At 45.5% G+C, this 23,947-nt stretch overlaps 5 protein-coding genes across 5 annotated transcripts; 3 read left to right on the top strand and 2 right to left on the bottom strand.

The window, feature by feature from the left end:
• Nucleotides 1-448: 448 nt before the first annotated feature.
• On the bottom strand, nucleotides 449-2,594 carry PADG_04405 (uncharacterized protein; the record flags this gene model as incomplete). The annotated part of the gene is made up of 3 exons (XM_010761149.1): nucleotides 449-1,500; nucleotides 1,585-1,630; nucleotides 1,689-2,594. The coding sequence occupies 3 exons, from the start codon at nucleotides 2,592-2,594 to the stop codon at nucleotides 449-451; spliced, it is 2,004 nt and encodes a 667-aa protein (XP_010759451.1).
• Nucleotides 2,595-2,902: 308 nt separating this feature from the next.
• Nucleotides 2,903-4,824, top strand: PADG_04404 (uncharacterized protein; the record flags this gene model as incomplete). The annotated part of the gene is made up of 5 exons (XM_010761148.1): nucleotides 2,903-3,415; nucleotides 3,472-3,960; nucleotides 4,014-4,640; nucleotides 4,716-4,748; nucleotides 4,807-4,824. The coding sequence occupies 5 exons, from the start codon at nucleotides 2,903-2,905 to the stop codon at nucleotides 4,822-4,824; spliced, it is 1,680 nt and encodes a 559-aa protein (XP_010759450.1).
• A 1,307-nt stretch (nucleotides 4,825-6,131) lies between these two features.
• PADG_04403 (uncharacterized protein) lies at nucleotides 6,132-7,801 on the top strand (the record flags this gene model as incomplete). Its single annotated transcript, XM_010761529.1, has 2 exons — nucleotides 6,132-7,043; nucleotides 7,109-7,801. 2 exons carry the CDS (start codon nucleotides 6,132-6,134, stop codon nucleotides 7,799-7,801), a joined length of 1,605 nt encoding a protein of 534 aa, XP_010759831.1.
• Nucleotides 7,802-12,730: 4,929 nt separating this feature from the next.
• On the bottom strand, nucleotides 12,731-13,465 carry PADG_04402 (60S ribosomal protein L34-A; the record flags this gene model as incomplete). The annotated part of the gene is made up of 4 exons (XM_010761528.1): nucleotides 12,731-12,931; nucleotides 13,134-13,257; nucleotides 13,358-13,371; nucleotides 13,442-13,465. The coding sequence occupies 4 exons, from the start codon at nucleotides 13,463-13,465 to the stop codon at nucleotides 12,731-12,733; spliced, it is 363 nt and encodes a 120-aa protein (XP_010759830.1).
• A 460-nt stretch (nucleotides 13,466-13,925) lies between these two features.
• PADG_04401 (pre-mRNA-processing-splicing factor 8) lies at nucleotides 13,926-22,780 on the top strand (the record flags this gene model as incomplete). Its single annotated transcript, XM_010761527.1, has 2 exons — nucleotides 13,926-22,613; nucleotides 22,688-22,780. 2 exons carry the CDS (start codon nucleotides 13,926-13,928, stop codon nucleotides 22,778-22,780), a joined length of 8,781 nt encoding a protein of 2,926 aa, XP_010759829.1.
• Between the last annotated feature and the right edge of the window lie 1,167 nt (nucleotides 22,781-23,947).

The following is a 23,947-nucleotide window of genomic DNA, read 5'->3' as shown; positions in this document are numbered from 1 at the left end:
ATGTATATATTACCTTGGCACCCTTCTCCGTGCTCATAATTGTAATCCTTGTTTGCTTGAATGGGTCTTTCTGTGAAAACATTATTAAGGTATATGAGCGATAGATGAACCAAATTGAAAATACATATAATAGTAGTACGCGTATAAGGCTGTAAGTGATATATTGGTTGAATGAGCACCCCTTTTTTCCCTAGTCTTTTTGGTTGTTTCAAACTATAATGAGGAACCGGAGACGAGTAGATTCCGGTTTTTTCTGAACGGATTGCATCTTGTATTACAGTAGTAACTTGAAAAGGCAAGGAAACATCAGGGTATCTAGCGACTGATGAAGACCACAAGGGTAATAAAAGTATATCGACTATTCAGTCTTACACAAAGCTAGTGATGAAAAACGCATCGGTTTTACCATCTCTTAAATTGGGAACACAACGCTTAGTCTCAACGTCAGCTAAAACCGTCTCTTCTTCTTCTTCTTCGCTGGCCCACCAGCGCCGCCAGCATTGTTCCTAGCCTCCAACTGCTTCCTCAACTCCTGCCTTTTGCGATTTGCCCGTTCCTCAGGAGTCTCTTCGATTTTTTCCTGTTCAGCTTCTTTTTCTTTCTCCTCCGGAATCAATGGTGGCTGCTTCGTCGCCCCCGTGGCGATCGTGGGCTTTCCACTCGTAGATGGTACTGGTGATTCCGACAGTTCTCCACCCGGTGCTCGGTTTACATCGTCACTGGCTGGCGGGGATTTTGGTGCCGGCCTGCTACGACCACCAATTATACCTAACTTGCCACCTGGTCGTTGGGGTTTTGCTGAGGTCTGACGGGGCACTGGTGATGTTACCTCTTCGGTGTCATCATTCTTGTCACTTTTTTTTCCTACGTCAATCATCTCGGGTTGTTTCTTTCTCTGTTTGCCGCCGATCTGACCTATTCCACCAACATTACCGGACCTAAGTTGTTGTTTTAATGCAGGGGGTGATCCCGTGGGTTCCTTATGATCTAACCGCTTTCGTTTGCTTGGTGGTGAAGTTGATTCTTCAGTCTCATGTTCCGATGCGGTAGGAACGCCTTCAGAATCTATGGGGCTTTCGGCTTGTTTTGGCTTTCGCTTTGGTTTGGTAACATCAGAAACGTCCGATGCTGTGGATTCTGATGGTGCTTCTTGCCTCGGTTTCTTGGGAGTTTTCTTCCCACCGATCATTCCAACCGGGCCCTTGGCTTTCGGTTTTGATACCTCTTTTGCCACAGACTCTGAGTCTTCAGATTCTGTGAATTCTGATGATTCCACGGGTGATTGCTTTCGCTTTGTCGGTTGTTTACCGCCAATAGTTCCGAGCCCCTTGGCCTTTGGCCCGCGCTGTTGGGGTGGACGCGGATCTCCATCCTCAGACGTAGCGGTTTCCACTGAACTTAGTGCAGATGACTCCTTTTCATGTTTGGTGTGAAACCCAGTGGTTCCCATTCGTATGGTTTTTGATTTGGATTTAGGAGATTCAGGTGAAGAACTTCTTTCTGTTAAATCGTGATCCGATTTGTTAGCTCAATGCCTGGTGGGACTAGAAAGTCTTTGGAGATTGTTTTTGGAAGACTCCTTACTCTGTTTGCGGCTGGGGCTTTTCAGCCTTTGGGGTGTTTCCATGGTCTATATAATCAAATTTAATAGAAAACTTTTGGGTTGGAATTAAGAATGTTGGCTTTACCTGAAATTCATCAGCATCATCACTTTGGGTAGCCTCTTCCTCTTCATCCTTCAGCTCCTCCAGGGAGGGTGATTTCCTCGCTGTGAGGTTTTCCTGAGCTTTGCCCTTGGTTGCTATTTTTGGCCTGTTAACAGCTCCTTCGCCTAATTTATCCCACCAATTTTCGAGAATGAAGTCATCGGCTGGTAGCTCAACCAACGGGCCCGAAAGCTCCTTCGCAATGTGAACTCCCAGATTGTAATCAGCATCCTTAGCTTGGAACTCAAGCTTCCATGAGTCTTCGTCAAATGGTGCAGCGCCTTTAATGTGTTTCGACGCTTGAGAATATATGGATTCTTTTCGATACAGCCGTACGTTTCCCATGCCAGGGAACACAGTGCTCAAGTCCATACCAGAAGACTCTATTTTGTCAAATAACTTGCTAAGAGTCCAGTCTTTCTGCTTTATATGGTCTATCAGGGACAAAACACGAGCTTCATGATTCGCCTCCCCCTTTAAAATTGGAAGCAGGATGTGTTTAGTTAAAGTAACAGGGGGCAGCTGCAAAAGGCTAAACGTCCACTCTAAAGGATCCAATGGAGGAGGTAGATTTGTTGATGTGATGAGCTTGAGATCTTCGCTTCCAGGGCCTCTTGTCAATGATATCGAGCTGCCCCCAGACCCTCGGAGAGCATCAGCAATTTTCTCCAGAAGAACAAAATACTGTTCCTCATCTTCGCTCGGGTCAATGCTCGTATTATATTTGGATGCGTCATTTAAGATTTCTCTGCGGCTTAGGCTCTGTGACCATATATACGCCAGATCTGTCAAGTAAATTTCGCAACCTGACTTGCTTGTGACGTATTTATAAAGGAGATGAGGGGTGTTGTTGCCATTTGGAAGCGGGAGTATAGACCACTTTGACATTTCTGTCTGATCAAGGTTGTAATATAGATATCTTTTAGAATGAAAGCCTTGTATAATGTCCTAGGTAATTCGACTGAACCATCACCTTCACATACGTACAAGACAAGTGAGGCTGGCGCGGGTGGTTGACTTGATGTTCTACCTTGGAAGGTTTTCCGAGTGAGGCCGGCTAACCTTCCTGTTGGGTTAGTAAGCAACTAGTCTGGGTCGAAGCAATCAGCCAAAGAGCTTCACAAAATACGTTGCGTGGCGTTCCCAACCTCTTCTTCTCAAGGAACTAAACCAGAAACACACGATATAGCTCCACAATGTCATTTAGAGTCCCAGACAGAACGGGTTCCAAACGGAGCAGATCTCGCTCTCCCTCATCCTGGCGCCGCCCTGAGAAATTGCCTCGTCAAACGGATGGCGATAGCCCGGCGAAGGATCGTTCGCGAGGATCTCGATACAAGGGTCCCTCCGGGCGGTATCCGTGGAGTATGAAAGAGCAGACTCAGTTGAACCAACTTCAAGAGGATGAAAAAATGCGGGAATGGGTTGCCCAAGAAGACGATTTCGTGCTGAAGCAAGCAAAGAAAAAAGCAGAGATACGAGTGAAGGAAGGACGTGCAAAGCCAATTGACTGGCTTGCAATTACCCTACGAGTCATCGATCCTACAAAAGACCCTTTGGATGATGAAATAGCTGATTCGGAACTCGACCTGATCGACCCAAATGGCGTTTTCGAGGGATTGTCACCCGACCAACTACGTGACCTGGAGGCAGACATAGACACTTTTTTGACACTTGAAAAGCACCATAAGAATCGGGATTTTTGGAAGGTATGCTCTAGCATCTACACTTCGCTTTTGGGAGATATATATTGACCATTCCATAGACAATGAAAGTAGTCTGTGGAGACCGCAGACAGAATTCCCAAGCGTCCGCACCTGAAGGTCGAGCGATGAATTCTGTTGTTGAAGATATTAACAGACTTCTCAGCCCAAAGTCACAAGAAGAGCTTGAAACGCTTGAGGTGCAAATCAGGCGGAAGCTTGCCTCCAAGGATCCTATCGACACAGATTACTGGGAGCAACTCCTGAGAAGTTTAACAGTTTGGAAAGCTCGAGCGAAGTTGAGGAAAGTCTACCAAGCTGTTATTGACAGCCGCGTCCAGGGGCTGCAGAAACAGCAGAGGGAAGAAGCGGCAGCTGTACAGAAGAAACTTGCACCGCTCGCCCCTTTTTCGGAAGGAAATGGCGGCATGTCCCCATCCCACGCCAACAAAGAAATAATACAGGAACTTGACCCCGAGCCGCTTCTGCATCTTCGGCCTCAAGATAAAGGACTTGAGATTCTAGACGAAGAAGCTTTTCTAAGCACAGTGGTATGTCAAACTGTTAAGATACATTCTACAAACTATCTCTAATACTGTTTCAGGCCCTTGACCGTCAAAAGATTCTTAAAATGGGATTTGTCCCTCTACGGCACCGTACTGCAGGGAGACAGTCAGCCTTAGTTGCGACATCTGCCGTAAATACGTCTCCTGCCCAATTTTCGTCTCGGTTTGCTGCGATTCCAAATGAAGATTTTTCTCAGGCCACAAAAGCTCTGTACGAGCGAGAAGTGGCAAGAGGAGTAAGCGAGAATGAAGAGATTTTTGCTGGCGAAGAAGCCGTGAATACTGTTGCGAAGCCAACCTGGGCCAACAAGTACCGGCCTCGCAAGCCGAGATATTTTAATCGTGTGCAGATGGGTTATGAGTGGAATAAGTATAATCAAACCCACTACGACTACGATAACCCACCGCCAAAGGTCGTTCAAGGATATAAATTCAATATATTTTACCCTGATCTTATCGATAAAACCATGGCGCCGACTTATAAAATAGAGCGGGAAAATGGCAGGAAACGCGGGCAGTCATTTGCTCCAGCTGGGGAAGAGGATACTTGTCTCATTCGTTTTGTTGCCGGTCCTCCCTACGAGGATTTAGCATTTCGGATTGTGGACAAGGAATGGGATTATAGTGCAAAAAGGGAGAGGGGATTTAAGAGTAGTTTTGACAAGGTATGGTTCCTTCGGGCAAGATCTACTGTCTTTAAGCTTGTCATGAACTGAATGAACACTAACATTTTCTCCTAGGGGATTCTCCAACTTCATTTCCAGTTCAAAAAGGTATGCGAGCTAGTTTCCATCTACGTTAGAACGAACTTTACTAACATTAATTTCACAGATATATTACCGCAAATAATGGTCTGTATAGGATACCGTTGGAGAAGGTCCGCGGACGCGGTATTGTTTGTTTCACAAATCAACCGTTCTGTAAGTACAGATCCTGCATGAGCCATAATATGCCGTTGGGTAGAAAAGGGACTACGGGTGGATCAGTGGTTGGGCTGTGCTGATGAATGTGTTGAAGAGCTTCACCATATCGGTCATGCTCTTGTAAGTCATTGTCCTCTATGTCGATAAGGTTATCACTATCCGGTCGGAAGTAACATGAGCACTTAAGGGTCCACAGAGCTTCTATCGGAATTTTAAGTCCAATCATCTGGGCGTTCGTGTTTTGGGGCTCTTCAACGTCTATCTCACCAGTGGCACAGTTTCAATTATACATGCGAGATAGGTTCTCATGTTTTACGCGGTCACCAACCACCACAATGCTTCTCTCATGATAATTTTGCTTTCTTCCTCACGGACCATATTCCTACGGTCGTGCATAGTGAAAGAGCAGCCATGATTCTAGTCTACGTTACCCACGATTCATAGAGCTATATCAATTATATTTTTGAGAATTGTTGAATGAATCGACCATTCAAAAATACTGTTAAACCTATGGAATGAAAGAGGAAAAGAGGGGACGGGAGAGAGGGCTTTGGATTTGCTTAGTTCGGGCTGGCTTTCGTGGATGACCGGTCCCGGGAGATTTTGAGTTTCGGAAGCTCTTCCAGATCTTTGTTGATCAACTGGTCAACCACAGGTGGTCGTACTTTTACCTTTATTAAAACAACTAATGACAGGGCAGATCAAGCAACTACCCGCCGCGCAAAGCTAGTGTCATCGATGTTGCTACGCTTGCTTGCTTGTCACATTTCAACGCCTTTCCCATTCTACCAGGCTGCTGTAAAACCGGAATCCTGACAATCCCTGCACATTAATTGGTCTTAGAGCAGATTGCTTGTTCCACAAAATACTGAATATCCAGCAAAGTATTAATTGCAATTGTGGAAGGATCTTGTTCTTATTTATGATATCTATTCTTTGTTTGCCTTTTGCAAGCTTTTTTGTATAGGTTGTCTTCAGCGACAGGCTGCCCTATGTGTTGGCACCTGCAGGTATTAATATATCCCACTGTGTATCCGGCAACCTCAACTCATTCCGGAAAGCCGCTGTTGCTCTCCATATCACTGTCTCACAGACCCCGTTTCTAGAAAACCAACCCTTAATACTCACTTAGTGACACATTCTCGAAACATATTGACCCCGCCGACTTTTATCACCGTCTAAGACATTCAAATGAAAGTGTCGAACTAGCAATACCCAAAGACATTGACAATAATGAAAGACAGCGATGGATATTATCATTTTCAACCACGAAATCCACAGCCACCGAATCTACCTCTTCCACCTGAGCCAGAGCTGGTGTATGGAACATCTCCCCTGGGACAGTTTCCGTCTTTCATCGATACCGTTTCCCTAAGACATCCCTCTGACCCTTTATCATGTTTTAACGTGATCCAAAATTCTAACGACTTCATGAGCTACGATCCGAATATTTTGCAACATCCAAAGCTAGGTCAGAATTCATCATTCCAGCTACAAGATTCATGGCAATTTGGTTTGGGTGAGGGTTTCATGGTGAACCCAAATTGTCTCAATTACGTCTCCCAACGTGATGCGGGAAACTATAATTTATGGCATGGGGACAGCCCGGGTGAATCGCTCCTTGCTGGTTCCTACGTCAGCCAGCATCATCCGCCAGTCAATTCTTGGGATTTCGCTCAATTGACGCCTTATCCGGAGCTGTCAGCACACGGACCAAATGGCTCCATTTCATCTATTCAATTTGCTGATGGCCAGCGGTCACTGTCGCGACCGCAGTTTCCATTGTCCAACTGCCCAGATCAGTGGACACACCGCATGTTTTCAAACCGCCAGAGCACTCGTTTTGCATTTTCACCAGAAACTTCATTGATGTCAAGTCCATCAGTAGAGTCCAATAATTTGCAGCTCAGTCCTGATTCAGCAACGCCTTCCGCAGCCAATATTCCTTCAGATCGCGAAACTGGGAATGGAAAGGCTAATAATACTTACTCCAGATTGATATATCGGGCTCTTCAGTCTGCCCCTGACAATAAGATGGCCCTGAGAGAGCTTTACCGATGGTTCGAAAAAAATACGAATAAAGTTAAAAGTTCGGATTTGAAAGGCTGGCAAAATAGTGTACGGCATAATCTTTCAATGAATGCAGTAAGGATACCTTTTACAAATAGTGCATGCCAATTTAGCATTGTGTTTTACTGATTCTGTGATAGGCATTTGAAGGTATGGATATCACCTCATCTCCTAATGGTGCGAAAAGAAAAAGGGCAAGTGCATGGGTCCTTACAGAAGAGGCTCTCCGGGATGGAGTGCAGTCGACTACGAGGTACCGAAAGCTAGGTATTCACGAATTGTCTCCAAAACCAGAACCTCCTGCTCCCCAGCACCAACGATCCGGGGCGAGAGGCGGCGTGGCTGGTCTCCGGAATGGAGTGCAATCGACTACGAGGTGCCGAAAGCTAGTTATTCACGAAATGTCTCCAAGGTCAGAACCTCCTGCTCCCAAGCGCCAACGATCCGGGGCGAGAGGCGGCAGGGCTGCCAAGGAATCTGCCAAGATGAGGCAAGTTAAACGGGAGCCTCTACAACAAGTGGCCAACAGGATTGTGGATGTCAATAACTACCAACTCCAGGGTGGTGATATTACGTCGTTTAGTTTTGAATATTCACAGCCGATGTTCTCCAACCAGACTACCGGTTTTACGCCCGATAGCTTTGGTCTTGAACATGTGATTGGCATCTATGCAAACTCCGATTTCCATGACAATCATCTATTTTCCGCAACCTTATTTTCGCAAGGCAATGACTTTAGCACTCATTTTGACGATATCAGTGGAACTGTTGAAAGAACGAATCATGTCGTTCTAGGTTGTCATTCGTGCCTCTTCCCTGCTGGATCGAACTGATGCACGTTGATCTTCTTTTTCTTGTTTCCTTTTGGCGTATGGATCACTGTTGCGATTCGACATTGACGTTTTACAAATTTGTTTTTCCTTTTTAGATTTGGTTGACCCCCCACCCCCTAATTTGTTTAAGCAGCAGGATGACTAATGCGTTGCAGGGTTGGTGTGTCTATTCATTGTTCTCCCACTCTCATGTTTTGCAGGCAACTCGAAGTTTGCAGTCTTGGTTCATTTATATAGAGTGATGATCGACACGGCCCGTTTTGTGGAATGCGACTCCAGCGTGTACATTACAAAGGGCGGGATGGATGTCTAAACCGAATTTGATGTGCATATCCTATTTTCTGGCTGGATGGACTTGGCCATATCATATTCCCATGTTTAACTCTATTCGGGCATTTTTGGGCTTTATTTTTATGCGAACTAATGTTCATTTAATATTTTTCATCTACAACTCCCACGTCAGGTTAGTTCGTACTGAGGCGAAGAAAATTCGATTTTCTTAAGGTACTTTCAATTTTATGAGCCAGCTACAGAAGTAAATAGCTGGCGGCCATCTACAGTAGGAGATCACGGGAAGAGTTTCCAGTTAAATGAGAATATCAACATAGAACAACTGGCCCCACCCGTCTGCGACTTCTTTTATTCACAGCTCCTCCGGAGTGAGAAGTATAAATATTCTCCGTATTCAACGAGTGATAGGAAATTTTAAATCATATTCTATTTATGGGAGTTGTCCAAAATGTCACTCATAAATCGCTGGAATTCGGTTGGATTCTTCCCTCAGAACCAAAACAAATTTTCCTCGGGAATAGCGTTTTCACATCAATGGTTTTTAATCTTCTTAAAATGCCAAATATTGGGGTCAAGCCTCCCATGCCGGATCCGCCTCGCATCACCTAGGACGTCAATTTTGAGCGAGATGATTCTGTGATACGTGAGAAAGCTGCCGCCCTTCTCCGATCACCAGCCGCTGTCACCTTTCGATTCGACGAATGTACTGGCGTGTAAAGAAGCATTGCTTAGAGTATTCGGTACCATCTGACCCTTTTAACTAAGTGGTTCTTTGATCTTCGGTATTCGATCTTAGGCCCTGCAATGCGACCAGTGGAACAAGACAACCCTTGCATCTTGGTATGTGCTATTACTCCTTCCCTTAACCCAACCCACGGTTTTTAATCCGATTACAGTCGATCTTCCAGAAAATCTAGTGCCAACCCCGGAGCCCTGCGCGTCTCCAGACTTCCCGCAACCATGCTTTTTGCTGACTGGCACGGGTTTGCGATCCGCCGCATTGTTCTGTCATCTCAAATTTACGGCAATTAGAACAAAGAAAGGGGTGAGGAAAATTTGACCATCAAAATCCCTCAACTGTTGAAATATATGGAACGGAACGCATCCATCTCTCGTTGCCTAACTCCTTGTTAGGCGCAAAAGAAAATATTGTCACACGACTGGTTCGAAGCTTCGGGTAGGATACCGGTGTCGCCTCTCCACTGGAGGTCTCCATGAATTGAATCGTTTTAGTTGTCGATCCGAGACCAGGAACTGATAAACTGGTTCCTCAAAGAACGACATGATCCAAAAGTTATAACAACCTCGTTAGCTGAAGGGGGGCAGTATTTGCCGAAATCCGTACTCGACAAAGGGTGTTTTTGGAAGCTGTGGCGCTCTATTTTTCTTTTTTCTTCTTTTTCTTTTTCCTTCCCTCGGGCTAGTTATCCACCGGGCTGGGAATGCTGCTAGCGCGGATAAATGCAAAAATAATTGAACCTGTGCCGACTTTTCACTTTTTCAGTGCATTGCATGGTATTGCGAATAACCCAATTAGAAGATGAAGAAGTAGTTTGAAGGGAGCCTAGATAATTTGCAGCATATAAGCTGTTCAGAGTGTGGATTGGATCCAAGTATGGCATACTTGTCAGATGTACGTATATAGCACATTGGTTTCGGACTAATTTTATCCAATGGAAAACGATTTTGCTGAAGTCATCATTTCAATGAACTCCGTCTCTGAAGGCATTTCTTCTTCTTTCAACAGTGTGGAGCGAGAAGCGCAGATGTTACCACTGCCTCAGATTATTCCATTCAGCCTTTAATTCGAGGACTCTCTATTTCACCCCGTCAAATCAGCGCGGCACAGTTTCAATAGCTAGGCAAACTATGTTGGCTCTTGATCAGTTCTCTCATTTTGTATATGGATATCTGAAATATTTCCTCTCCTACGGTGAGAAATGATAAGTTGTCATTAATCTGGTTGTTTGGTGCGGAACAGTGACTGCTCAAGATAAAGCACCACAACTTCTCGGTGTGGCAAAGAGCAATTACAAATGCATGCCGTGTTGGGAGATCCCGCTGGCTAGACCAACGTTTCCATGGAAATGAGGAGAATGACCGACAGGATAAGGTCTCCAGAATCGCGAAATATCGACTGATCATCACTGCTTCGCATCGGATCCGCGCACATTGTATGCAAGTTCGATAATCCCTCACCGCTTTCGGACTTCAGAAATTATGGGGTGGGCGGGTTAAATTTTAGCATCATCTTGGGTTCTTTGTCCTTCTGGCGCTTATATACGATGGTCATTGGCCTTCTGGCGCCTATAACTATACGATGGTTCATTGGCGAAATGACGATGAACTCCACTGATAAGCGAAGAATGGGGTCGACCCTGCGTCGATCTGAACAGACACTTGGTGTCTCCTGTTGACGGACAGATCTCGCAAGGCAAGCTTTCGATACCACTTAGGTCACGATTGTTGGAACATAGCCATTAATCTACCTGATTTTTCTTTTTCTTTTTCTTTTTTTTTTTTCGGCATCGTCGAGATTTTCGCTTCTTGTCTCAGTGTGTGTGCTGATCATCATCCCTTCAAGGATGCATATTATATGGAAGCGGGCCAGATTGCATCTCACGTTTCCTGGTGAGAATTCATGCCATGCAGCCAGCACTTGCAGCAATCAGTGTTACGAACTGTTGCTCCGTAGCCGGGATACATCATCATCATAAATGTATATGATAAGCGTTTCTTCAACTTACTACTGGTGTGAAGAAGTCCTAGCCTTCAGATCTCCCTGGTGTCTTCCACAATTGGCTAGTATTTTCCTTACCCCTCTTTGCGATGGGTGCTTGATGGTCTTTTCATGCAGAGGGTGCCGGACATACAATGCCTGATGTGGAAAAATTGATATAAACGCTCTGGCCTGAGCAGTATGAATCTTCTTAATAATGCATGCATATCTGAGTGATTTGGCTGAAGGTGTCTACAGCGTGCATCTGCTCAATGCCCAATGGGCTGAAGAGTGAAGACTTTATGTGATTCTCATCTGGCCCTTCATCGTCTGTATTCATGCCCCTTCGTCAGAGTAATTAAATTATTGACCAAAGAGTTGAAGACACGGAATTGCCTGTAGATTAGAGGAGAACCTTCTCATGTTGAGGTTCCTAAGGACCAATTTGTCAAGGGGAGAAATCTTATTCTATTCGGTTAAGCGATTAAAGTATCTGTCAATTGCCATTCATTGCTGCCGTTAGTACAGCGCTGCAAGATTGAAAGATTTTATGCATACTGAAATTGCTGTTGCTAACCGTATGGGAAATGCAAGTGCGGAAATAGGAATATTATCTAAAAGGTATACTTACATGTCAATCTCTTAATTAGGTGCCTAGTTTCATATATTTCTCTGGTACGGTGTGGGAAGGAGAAGTGGAGCCACCATTATTGATTCAATTCTGAATTACAACGGCATCATTTTCCCGACTAGAAACAGCCTCTTAGCCATTTAGAAGTTTAAACATAGCCTGCATTTTCAAACTCAATAAGCCCTTGGCGCAGATGCTCTCAAATATTGCTTGCATGATCTTTCAAGATGCGATCCCTGAAGAGCAGCATGCCATATGTAATCTTCGTCCGGTAGAGGCCGAGACCACATAATCCGTTCACCTGTCACAGTCCTTCAAAGGAAATGGTGGCGCCTGTAGAATGGCATCTACGTTTTGGACGCTAAGTTGGGTTAATGTCTCCGACTATCAGATAAATATGCCCTTGGTGTAATGCACTATTTGCGCCTGAATGCCCTGCAGATGATACCTTCGCGATGGTTATTAGCATAGCGTCTGCTTCGCACAAGGATCCCTAAAGTTGTGACCCAAGACCCTGGGGTAAGTTCCTGTTGTAGACAACTATCAGACATTGCACACCTTCATAAAACCCAACCTCATCAATCAAACGAAGTCCCAATGGAGCTGTAGTCTCCTGTTGAGGTTAGATGTGTGAGACATACTCACAAATTCTGCCACAGTAGAGGGGTTCCGTGAAATATTACACAGCATCGTTGTTGTTGTATGTGCCATAAAGTAGTGATGAAAATAAAAGAACTTCATCTGGTATGGCTTATTTTCGGGCTGGAAATTTATCTAGCGGTACCGGGAACCAGGCACGGCTTTGGTGGAATCACAGTGCCTTAGTCTATGTTTTAACAATAGGAGTTGTCTTGGATGAATCCGGAGGACTACAGTGCCGCTGTAGTGCTCTTCATTGCTCCAAGAAAAGGGTGAAGTTAGCCGGACAATTACTCTGCAAGCCAGTTTAGAGGGCCTGAGCCTCAGGAAATAAGTAGAACTCGTGGAAGAAATTGAAACAAGTTAGGAAATGACGTTAAATTCATCTTTTGAGTGTCTATTTCATGGATTGAAAATCCGCCTAGTTTTCTATCTCAGCGAAAACCTGGGGCAATCCCAAACAAAAGAGAATTTAACCCATTGTTGACTGGAATAACGATCACATCATTGGCACAAAAAGAAAAAGAAAGAGAAACAGAATAATGCACCGCCATGACTGACGCTTCCATATGTCATAGTTTCCCGCCATTTTCGTCCAGCAGAACTCCAGAACATCGAAAATCCACATCAAACATCCCAGTTTCCCCACTTAACGCTTCTTCGATGCAGCAGCAGTCTTCTCTTGCGATTCTTTCAGCACCTTCTTGACGATCTTTTGTTCCTCAATCAGGAACGCGCGAACAATACGGTCCTTGACGCAGCCAGCGCAGCGGGAGCCGCCATAGGCACGGGACACCGACTTCTTGGGCCGGGAGACCTGGGAGTATTCACGGGGTCGGAGGGCAGGAATCTAATATTTAACAACGGAGGAACCGTTAGCATTCTGGAGGAATTTTTGGCGTTCTGTATTAATTCCGCGTCATATTCTTCGGGGCGTTTTCCTCAGGTTCTCGGTCGAAATGTCGTTCAAAAATGTTCCATAACTCCCCAGTTCTATCCATACACCAAAATCCCGCACATATAAATGTAATAACCCGTTAGGTGAGACTCACGCCTTGGAGTTTGATACCGCAGTCACCACATTTTGGTGCGGTTCCTTTCTTTTTGATGTGAAGGTATCTGAGTTTGCCGCCTGGAGTCTTGATGATGCGGACTTTATTTGACCGTGTGTTGTACCTAATGCATCCAAATTGTCAGAACCACCATTGATGTCCAAAAATTAAAGCATCACAGCGATTCATTTCGCAGCGGTTCGGGAAGGAGAAATTGCACATACGGATTCCGTCGTCGCTAAGGAGACAAAACATAAATTAGCATTATTTCGCCATCATAGAGCAACTTCCCACAGAATTCCACTCACGTATTGAAGTCTGGTATTGGCCATTGTGACTGTCCTCAAAACTTTGCTGTCGACAAGCTCTGCTTCGGGGTGATGGCGTCGCCGTTGTCGTTGTGGTTGTCGGATATTTCGTTATGCGATTCGATTTTGTGTGGGTTGCAATACAAATTCGGGAAGCGCGCTAAAGATTTGGCGAGTGGGTGCTAAACCGTATTTGGACTAGTGAATATCGGACTTGAGCCGCCACCTAGAGGATTCTTTCCAACGCGACCTATCTTTTGCTTCATGAAAATGACAAGGCAACCAACGACCTTCGCATCCACTCAGCAGCTTCTCTTTTCTTCTCTGTCGTGTCGGGACCTCTGCTATTTCACCTTTGAACCTCCTATCAAACGTTGGAGATATCTGGTCAACCGATGGTGAGACTGATCGTGAAGTTTACCAGACCTGTACTTATCAACTAGGGGCGAGGCGAGATTGTTATTTAGTGCCATCCTCATTCAACATGGCGTCTCTTCCACCTCCTCCACCCCCGGGGTGGGGAGCTGCATCTCCTCCGTCCATGCCTCTTGCTCCCCCACCTCCCGGATACCGTCCTCCGGCTGACCCTCTGGTCGCGAAATTTGCACAGAAGAAGAACGAATGGCTACGGACACAACGAAACCGTTTTGGGGAGAAGAGAAAGACCGGGTTTGTGGAAACTCAGAAGGCAGATATGCCGCCGGAGCATTTACGGAAGATTGTAAAGGATATAGGAGACGTATCGCAGAAGAAGTTCAGCACCGACAAAAGAAGCTACCTGGGGGCATTGAAATTCATGCCGCATGCCGTGTTGAAGTTGTTGGAGAATATGCCGATGCCCTGGGAGTCTGCTCGTGAGGTCAAGGTCCTTTACCATGTCAATGGCTGCTTGACATTGGTCAACGAGATTCCCCGAGTCATTGAACCCGTCTTTCACGCGCAATGGGCTACCATGTGGATGACGATGCGACGGGAGAAAAGTGACCGGAGGCATTTCAAAAGAATGCGTTTTCCACCCTTTGACGATGAGGAGCCACCTCTGTCTTGGTCAGAAAACATTGAGGATGTGGAGCCCTTGGAACCCATCCAGATGGAACTTGATGAATCTGAGGATGCTCCCGTCTTTGAATGGTTCTACGATCACCGCCCACTCCTCGATACCCCACATGTCAATGGACCTAGCTATAAGGAGTGGAATTTGACCCTTCCGCAAATGGCAACACTGTATCGCTTGAGCCGTCAACTGCTCAGTGATGTAGTAGATAAGAATTATTTCCATATGTTCGAACTTAACAGCTTCTTGACTGCTAAGGCCCTTAACGTCGCAATTCCCGGTGGCCCCAGATTCGAACCGTTGTACAAAGACGTCGACCCTAATGATGAGGATTTTGGGGAATTCAACGCGATCGATCGTATCATCTTCAGAGCTCCCATCCGAACCGAATATCGCGTTGCTTTCCCATACCTGTACAATTCTTTACCTCGCAGTGTTAAGCTGTCTTGGTACTCCCACCCTCAGATCGTATATGTTCGATCAGATGATCCTAACCTCCCAGCCTTTTACTTTGACCCTGTCATTAATCCGATATCCTCCCGCTCTGTCGCACCTAAAAACATAACGGTTAGCCACGAAGATCAGATATTCGGGCTTGGCAATGATGAGGATGAATTTACACTCCCAGCGAATGCTGAACCTTTCTTGGCGGATGAGGAATTGTACACCAGTGAAACCGCTTCTGCAATCGCTCTTTGGTGGGCTCCCTATCCATTTGACCGCCGCTCGGGCAAAATGGTTCGGGCTCAAGACGTTCCTCTTGTAAAGCAGTGGTATCTGGAGCATTGCCCGCAGGGCCAGCCTGTGAAAGTTCGAGTATCTTACCAGAAGCTTCTAAAAACTTACGTTCTGAATGAGTTACACAAGAAAAAACCGAAGGCACAAAGCAAACAGAATCTTTTGAGAACACTGAAAGGCACGAAATTCTTCCAGCAAACAACAATCGATTGGGTAGAGGCCGGTCTTCAAGTCTGTCGACAAGGCTTTAACATGTTAAATTTGCTGATTCACCGCAAAAATTTGACCTATCTACATCTCGATTATAACTTTAATTTGAAGCCTGTGAAGACGTTGACGACCAAAGAGAGAAAGAAATCCCGTTTTGGAAATGCTTTCCATCTAATGCGAGAAATCCTTCGCTTAACAAAGCTGATTGTTGACGCCCAGGTTCAATATCGGTTGGGAAATATTGATGCATTCCAGCTAGCTGACGGTATCCTCTATGCTTTTAACCACGTTGGCCAGCTGACTGGGATGTACAGGTACAAATACAAGTTGATGCACCAGATCAGATCATGCAAGGACTTGAAGCATCTCATATACTATCGTTTCAATTCCGGCCCAGTTGGAAAGGGTCCTGGTTGTGGATTCTGGGCACCCGCCTGGAGGGTTTGGCTTTTCTTCCTAAGGGGAATTATTCCGCTTCTTGAACGCTGGCTTGGGAATTTGCTATCTCGTCAATTTGAAGGTCGCCATAGCAAGGGTGTCGCGAAAACTGTTACAAAGCAACGTGTCGAATCGCACTTCGATCTAGAACTCCGCGCGTCAGTCATGGCGGATCTTATGGATATGATGCCCGAAGGTATTAAACAAAATAAAGTTAATACTGTTCTTCAACATCTTTCGGAAGCGTGGAGATGCTGGAAGAGTAACATACCCTGGAAAGTTCCGGGCCTTCCGGCTCCCATTGAGAATATCATTCTTAGATATGTTAAGAGCAAGGCGGATTGGTGGATTTCTGTTGCCCATTACAATCGAGAGCGAATTCGGCGCGGTGCAACGGTTGATAAGACTGTGGCTAAGAAAAATCTCGGACGACTTACCAGACTCTGGCTCAAGGCTGAGCAAGAGAGGCAACATAACTACCTGAAAGACGGGCCCTACGTCTCTTCTGAAGAAGCAGTCGCCATTTATACGACCACTGTCCATTGGTTGGAGTCTCGCAAATTTTCCCCTATACCTTTCCCGAGCGTATCCTACAAGCATGATACGAAAATCTTGATTCTGGCTCTAGAACGTTTGCGTGAGGCTTACTCTGTCAAGGGTCGCTTGAATCAAAGTCAACGAGAGGAACTTGCGCTTATTGAACAAGCTTACGATTCTCCAGGCACAACACTAGCGAGAATTAAGCGATTCCTTCTCACGCAGCGAGCGTTCAAGGAAGTTGGTATTGATATGAATGACAACTATTCCAATATAAATCCGGTGTACGACATTGAACCCATTGAGAAAATCACCGATGCGTACCTGGATCAATACCTCTGGTATCAATCCGATCAACGCCATCTTTTCCCTGCCTGGATCAAACCATCAGATTCTGAAGTACCTCCTCTCCTGACTTACAAATGGGCCCAAGGCATCAACAACCTCTCCAATGTTTGGAACACCGCCGATGGAGAATGTAACGTTATGATCGAAACGGAACTATCCAAAGTGTATGAGAAGATCGATCTAACCCTTCTCAACCGACTGCTGCGTCTGATCATGGACCATAACTTGGCTGATTACATCACCTCGAAAAATAACGTTCAGCTCAATTACAAGGACATGAATCATACAAACAGCTACGGCATGATTCGTGGCCTCCAGTTCTCAGGCTTTGTTTTCCAATATTATGGTCTCGTTATCGACTTACTCCTGCTGGGCTTGCAACGAGCAAGTGAAATTGCAGGTCCTCCCCAGAGTCCGAATGATTTCTTGCAGTTCAGAGATCGTGCAACTGAAACAAGGCACCCTATCCGCCTATACACAAGATATATTGACAAAATTTGGGTTTTTTTGAGATTCTCCGCCGATGAATCACGAGATCTTATCCAAAGGTTTTTGACTGAGCAGCCGGATCCGAATTTCGAAAACGTTATCGGGTATAAAAACAAAAAGTGTTGGCCAAGAGATTCAAGAATGCGGCTGATGAGACATGACGTTAACCTGGGTCGTGCCGTCTTTTGGGATCTCAAGAATCGCCTTCCAAGATCCATCACCACTATTGAGTGGGATGACACCTTTGCCAGTGTGTACAGCAAAGACAATCCAAATCTGTTATTCTCAATGTGCGGGTTTGAGGTTCGCATTTTGCCCAAAATCCGCAATCAGAATGACGAGTTCCCAGTCAAGGACAGCGTTTGGTCCTTAGCAGATAACACGACCAAGGAACGAACGGCGTATGCATTTTTACAGGTTACGGAAGAAGATATCCAGAAGTTCAACAATCGGATAAGGCAGATTCTGATGTCTTCTGGCTCGACTACATTTACCAAAATTGCTAATAAGTGGAATACGAGTCTGATCGCTCTGTTCACATATTATCGGGAAGCAGCTGTATCTACCGTCAACCTCTTGGATACTATTGTTAAATGCGAAACCAAAATCCAAACAAGAGTTAAGATAGGGTTGAACTCTAAAATGCCGTCCCGTTTCCCCCCTGCTGTGTTCTATACCCCCAAGGAATTAGGAGGTTTAGGAATGATTTCTGGTTCTCACATACTTATTCCAACGAGCGATAAACGATGGTCGAAGCAAACTGATACCGGTGTCACCCATTACCGAGCTGGTATGTCCCATGATGAGGAGACCTTGATCCCCAACATCTTCAGGTACATTATACCTTGGGAGGCAGAATTTACAGATTCCCAACGCGTTTGGATGGAATATTCTCAGAAACGACAAGAGGCAAATCAACAAAATCGTCGATTAACTCTTGAAGATTTGGAAGACAGCTGGGATCGCGGTCTTCCACGCATCAACACTCTCTTCCAAAAAGACCGAAGCACACTTAGCTTTGACAAAGGCTTCCGTACGCGCACTGAATTCAAAACATATCAATTGATGAAGAGCAATCCTTTCTGGTGGACCAGTCAAAGACATGATGGGAAACTGTGGAATCTTAATGCCTATCGAACCGATGTTATCCAAGCTCTCGGGGGTGTTGAAACGATTCTGGAACACACATTGTTCAAAGCCACAGCGTTTCCTTCATGGGAAGGCCTGTTCTGGGAAAGAGCCTGCCTTGCCAAGGGGACTCTGTTACTGCGATACGATGGTACCAAGGTCGAAGTCGAAAATGTGAGAGAGGGAGACCTGCTGCTCGGTCCCGATGGTGGCCCTCGTCGCGCTTTTAACATTGTTGGTGGACGGGATCGTCTCTATCGTATCAAAATGGAGGGGGGCAAAGAAGATCTCGTGGTTACTCCAAACCATATTCTCGTCCTTCATCGAGAGAAGAGAGACGGAGTGGACAAAGTATACGCCCGTCCATTTGCCCTCCCATTATTGCAAGAAGATGCCACGGACGATGGAGAGGATCTGTCCGAAATTTCAGCAATAGAGCATTTTGATACTATGGAGATTACTGCGGCTGATTTTGCTTCTCTTGACCCTAATGAAAGGAAACTGTATCGACTTTTTACTAGTCCTGGCTACGAATTGAACGGCAAACCCGTGCCCATAGATCCATATTTTCTTGGACTCTGGCTGGGTGATAGAAGTCGCACGAAATCCTCAATTTATACCAATCACGAAGAAGAAATCCGGGAGTTCATCGCTGACCATGCTGCCGAGTTGGACCTGCAACTTGTCTCATATGTCTCCAACCGACCATCTCTAGCAGCTATGAAAAACGGCAACCAATTACCTCTCCGTCATCAAGCGCGACAGACTATCCGCAAGCAACGGATCGCCGCCAAGAGCATCACACAGCCTGGGGGCGCTAGATCATCGTCCTACCCGGCCACAAACGGTGGTCTCTCTTCCAACACTGTAACCTCCCTGCACTCCCGTGAACGTCATCCTCTATCCGAATCGTCAGCGGTGGCTACCATGAATCTTCTACCCAGATCTACGTCTGTTTCTACTTCTGTCGCTGCTCAGCCTAAGTCGAGCATGTCAACTTTCATCACGGACGCGATCCTTCCATCAGAGAGCTCAAACATTTCAGTCATCTCTGACTCAGGGATTGAAATATCCAAATCCAACAAAGTGTTATCGGAAGAGGAAGCTGACCTCGACTTATTTGATATAGATAGTGAGGACGAGGAAATCGAGGATCTCGATGAGAAGAAGAATGTCAGTATCGTCGACGAATTCCCTAAACGTCGACGGATTCATTACCTGCGAACTGGTTGTCGAACGTACGGAGAGCTGTGTCCTGGTGAGGAGGACCAAATCCTTGAAGATATCGTTGGCCGACCTGATGGCACTACCAGTGTAGAATCGCTCCTGCTGGCGCTCGAAGCGTTGGGACTACATACTTGTGGCACGAATGACTCTGGATCTGACAAGAAACGTATCCCTTCGGTATACATGAAGAACTCACGAGCCGTCCGACTTGCCCTCCTCGCAGGACTGATCGACAGTGGTGGTTGGTACGTTGATTCAGAAAACACGTTCGGCTTCAGCCAGACTGAAGACTCAAACTCAACTCTTATCTGGGATGTCGTAACGTTGGCGCGCTCTTTGGGTTTCAGTGTTTCGACAAAGCGGCGTATGACGCATAAACCGACCCGTACGCAGCACAAAGCCCAAGAATTTGCCCAGATCTCTGGAAATGTGGCCGAAATTCCAAGCCTCCTCGCACGAGAGAGAGGAGTTGAACGTCCAATTTCCCAAGCTCACAGTTTCAAAATCAAGGATATTCAGCTTGAAACTGAGGCGACTGAGTGGGCTGGTTTCCGAGTCGATCAAGACCAACTCTACCTACGTCATGATTTTCTTGTGCTGCACAACAGTGGTTTCGAAGAATCCATGAAGTTCAAGAAGTTGACGAATGCCCAGAGGTCCGGTTTAAATCAGATTCCTAACCGTCGATTTACTTTGTGGTGGTCTCCAACAATTAATCGTGCGAACGTCTACGTTGGCTTCCAGGTTCAACTAGACCTGACTGGAATATTCTTACACGGCAAGATCCCAACCTTAAAGATTTCACTCATTCAGATTTTCCGCGCTCACTTGTGGCAAAAGATCCATGAGTCTGTTGTGATGGATCTCTGTCAAGTGTTTGACCAGGAATTGGAGCAGTTGGGTATTGAAACAGTGCAAAAGGAGACCATCCACCCTAGGAAATCGTATAAGATGAATAGCTCATGTGCGGATATCCTTCTATTTGCTACCCATAAGTGGAATGTTACGAGGCCCTCTCTTCTGTTCGATACCAAGGACGTCATCGAACCGACTACGACAAACAAATTTTGGTTGGATGTACAGTTACGGTATGGTGACTACGATTCTCATGACATCGAGAGATATGTTCGTGCCAAGTATCTCGATTATACTACAGATAGCATGAGCATATATCCATCCGCAACTGGACTTATGATCGGCATCGACTTGGCTTACAACCTTTATTCCGCCTATGGTCAGTATTTCCCTGGGCTGAAGGCCCTGGTGCAACAAGCTATGGCAAAGATCATGAAGGCAAACCCTGCTTTATATGTCCTAAGGGAACGTATCCGGAAGGGTCTCCAACTCTATGCGTCGGAAAGCAACCAAGAATTCTTGAATTCCCAGAATTACTCTGAACTTTTTAGTAACCAAATCCAACTCTTCATTGACGACACCAACGTCTACCGTGTGACAATCCATAAAACATTCGAGGGTAATTTGACGACCAAGCCAATCAACGGTGCCATTTTCATATTCAACCCGCGCACGGGTCAGCTGTTCCTGAAAATTATCCACACGAGCGTCTGGGCTGGCCAAAAACGTCTGGGCCAATTAGCTAAATGGAAAACGGCGGAAGAAGTTGCAGCTCTTATCAGATCTTTGCCAGTCGAAGAACAGCCGAAGCAACTGATAGTTACCAGGAAGGGTCTCCTTGATCCTCTCGAAGTGCACCTTCTCGATTTCCCCAACATATCTATCAGAGCATCTGAGCTTCAGCTACCTTTCCAGGCTGCAATGAAGGTTGAGAAGCTTGCTGACATGATCCTCCGAGCGACAGAGCCACAGATGGTGCTTTTCAACCTCTACGATGAGTGGCTGAAGACTATCTCGTCGTACACTGCCTTCTCCCGCCTTATTCTTATCCTCAGAGCCTTGCATGTCAACTCTGACAAAACTAAGATACTACTGCGACCTGATAAGATGGTTATTACTCAAGAGCACCATATCTGGCCAACGCTGTCCGATGAGGACTGGATCAAGGTCGAAGTACAGCTTCGTGACTTGATTCTGAACGACTATGGCAAGAAGAATAACGTCAACACTCAGAGTCTGACTAGCAGCGAAGTTCGGGACATTATTCTTGGTATGGAAATTAGTGCGCCATCCATGCAGCGTCAGCAGGCTGCCGAAATTGAGAAGCAACAAGACGAACAAAAGCAGCTCACCGCTGTCACAACCAAAACCCAAAATGTCCGAGGAGAAGAAATCGTTGTTACGACAACTTCTCAGTACGAGCAACAAGCATTTGCGTCCAAGACCGAATGGCGTACTCGTGCTATTGCCACCTCAAATCTTCGAACCCGAGCCAACAACATCTATATTTCTTCCGATGATATACAAGAGGGCCACTATACATATATCATGCCAAAGAATGTTTTGAAGCGATTCATCACTATCGCGGATCTGCGAGTACAGGTTGCTGGATATCTGTACGGTGCCTCGCCGCCTGACAATGACCAAGTGAAGGAGATACGGACGATCGTGATGATCCCACAAGTTGGAAATACCCGCGATATACAGCTGTCACATCAACTCCCGCAACATGAGTATCTCAATTCGCTGGAACCTCTTGGTATCATTCACACACTCTCCGGAAACGAGCCGTCATATATGACGGCGATGGATGTTACACAGCATGCACGCCTCATGAATGCGCATTCCTCCTGGGATAAAAAGACTGTGACGATGACTGTAGCGTTCACTCCGGGTTCGGTGTCGTTGAGCGCATGGGCCCTAACCCCCCAGGGATATAAATGGGGAGCCGAAAACAAGGATACTTCTTCGGATCAACCTCAAGGTTTCTCGACTAGCATGGGAGAAAAATGTCAACTCTTGCTTAGTGATAAAATACGAGGCTACTTTTTAGTTCCAGAGAATAATGTCTGGAACTATAGTTTTATGGGAAGCTCATTTAGCAACGTGGAAAAACGACCGGTATATGTGAAGATTGATACCCCTTTGGTAAGTTTGTCCTCCTTGCGAGTCTCGTGCAACCATTTCGAGGTAGTTACTAATATGTTGCCTCTCTCCTGTAGCGTTTCTACGATGACCAACACCGCCCGCTACATTTCCAAAATTTCGCGGAGTTAGAAGATATCTGGGTTGATAGGGTTGATAACTTTGCATGATCATCCTCAGTCACACACTCTCTTTCTACTTTCTATTTTGTTTTCTTAACTTTTCACTTTCCAGGAATTATGGATTGAGAGAGGGTGGTCTGTGTTCTTTTCATTTTATATTCGGTTTATATTATGTTTCTTTTCCAATTTTAACTCCATTACTATTGCATTTGCTTTTTATATTTGTACCCTGAATGAGCATGTATGTATTGTACCAGGAACCCAACAGCTTGCATTGGTTGTCTTAATAAAAAGCAATACTATTTTATAAGTTATTTAGTAGTAAACCTGGCAATGGATATTGATAATCAGGGTAGCTCAAAACTTCCTGCCCTCTCATCCTGGCCTTTCCACCGCGAGCAAACTAAACTGACGCATATAGAGGAAACTATTGATTGGTCTTAGCGTGACTCGCATATAATCCCTTAAAGCGACCAAAGTATAGACAGACTATTGTTCTTGTTAGAGTCCCAGTTCAGTACGCATATATATATATATATATATATATATCATCAACCTCGAACATAACATAAAGGCGGGCTGCAGCATCAAGTAATTAGTCCCATATCTATCTTTTCTCCGCTAAAACTAGAACAATCCAGTCAAGTACGAGTAGTACATCCTACAACACCTGCTCTTATGAGAAACGGAAAAATGGCCTTCAGGAAAAGTTGACGCATGGTGAGTCAGGATATTCGCATCGAAGCCCAAGCCATTATCATTTGGCATAGCTGCTACCATTTTTGCTCGGCCCATACGAAGTGCGTCTAACGGCCTGTTTCATCAAGCCCGGCATTATGACAAATTGATGTGAACGTCCCTTTCTTTGCCCGGTTGATTCGAGATATTGCTGAACAAAATCTGATCAAGGGAGCTTCGGGACGAAGATACAGATGAACATACATATCGCAGCAACATGCACCGATTGCCCCTGCGTCGTTTGCATTGTTATGAGGTAGTATTATTAGCGTCTGGGGATGGGCTCATATGTTAAGCTTGGCTAATATTTGGATGAGCCAAGGTGACGATGTGCTATATATATTTATTATTCATTTGCAGGGAAGTCTAATGTTAGACTTGTTATGGTTCTCAGCCTGTCAGCTGGAAAATATAGTAAGCTGCTTGCTTGTGCAATTCAGAGACCAGAAAATGTGAACATATCTGTTACATCAATGT

Source organism: Paracoccidioides brasiliensis (genome assembly GCF_000150735.1).
Source record: "Paracoccidioides brasiliensis Pb18 unplaced genomic scaffold supercont2.4, whole genome shotgun sequence".
Lineage (NCBI taxonomy): Eukaryota > Fungi > Ascomycota > Eurotiomycetes > Onygenales > Ajellomycetaceae > Paracoccidioides > Paracoccidioides brasiliensis.
This window is presented reverse-complemented; position numbering and strand designations above follow the sequence as displayed.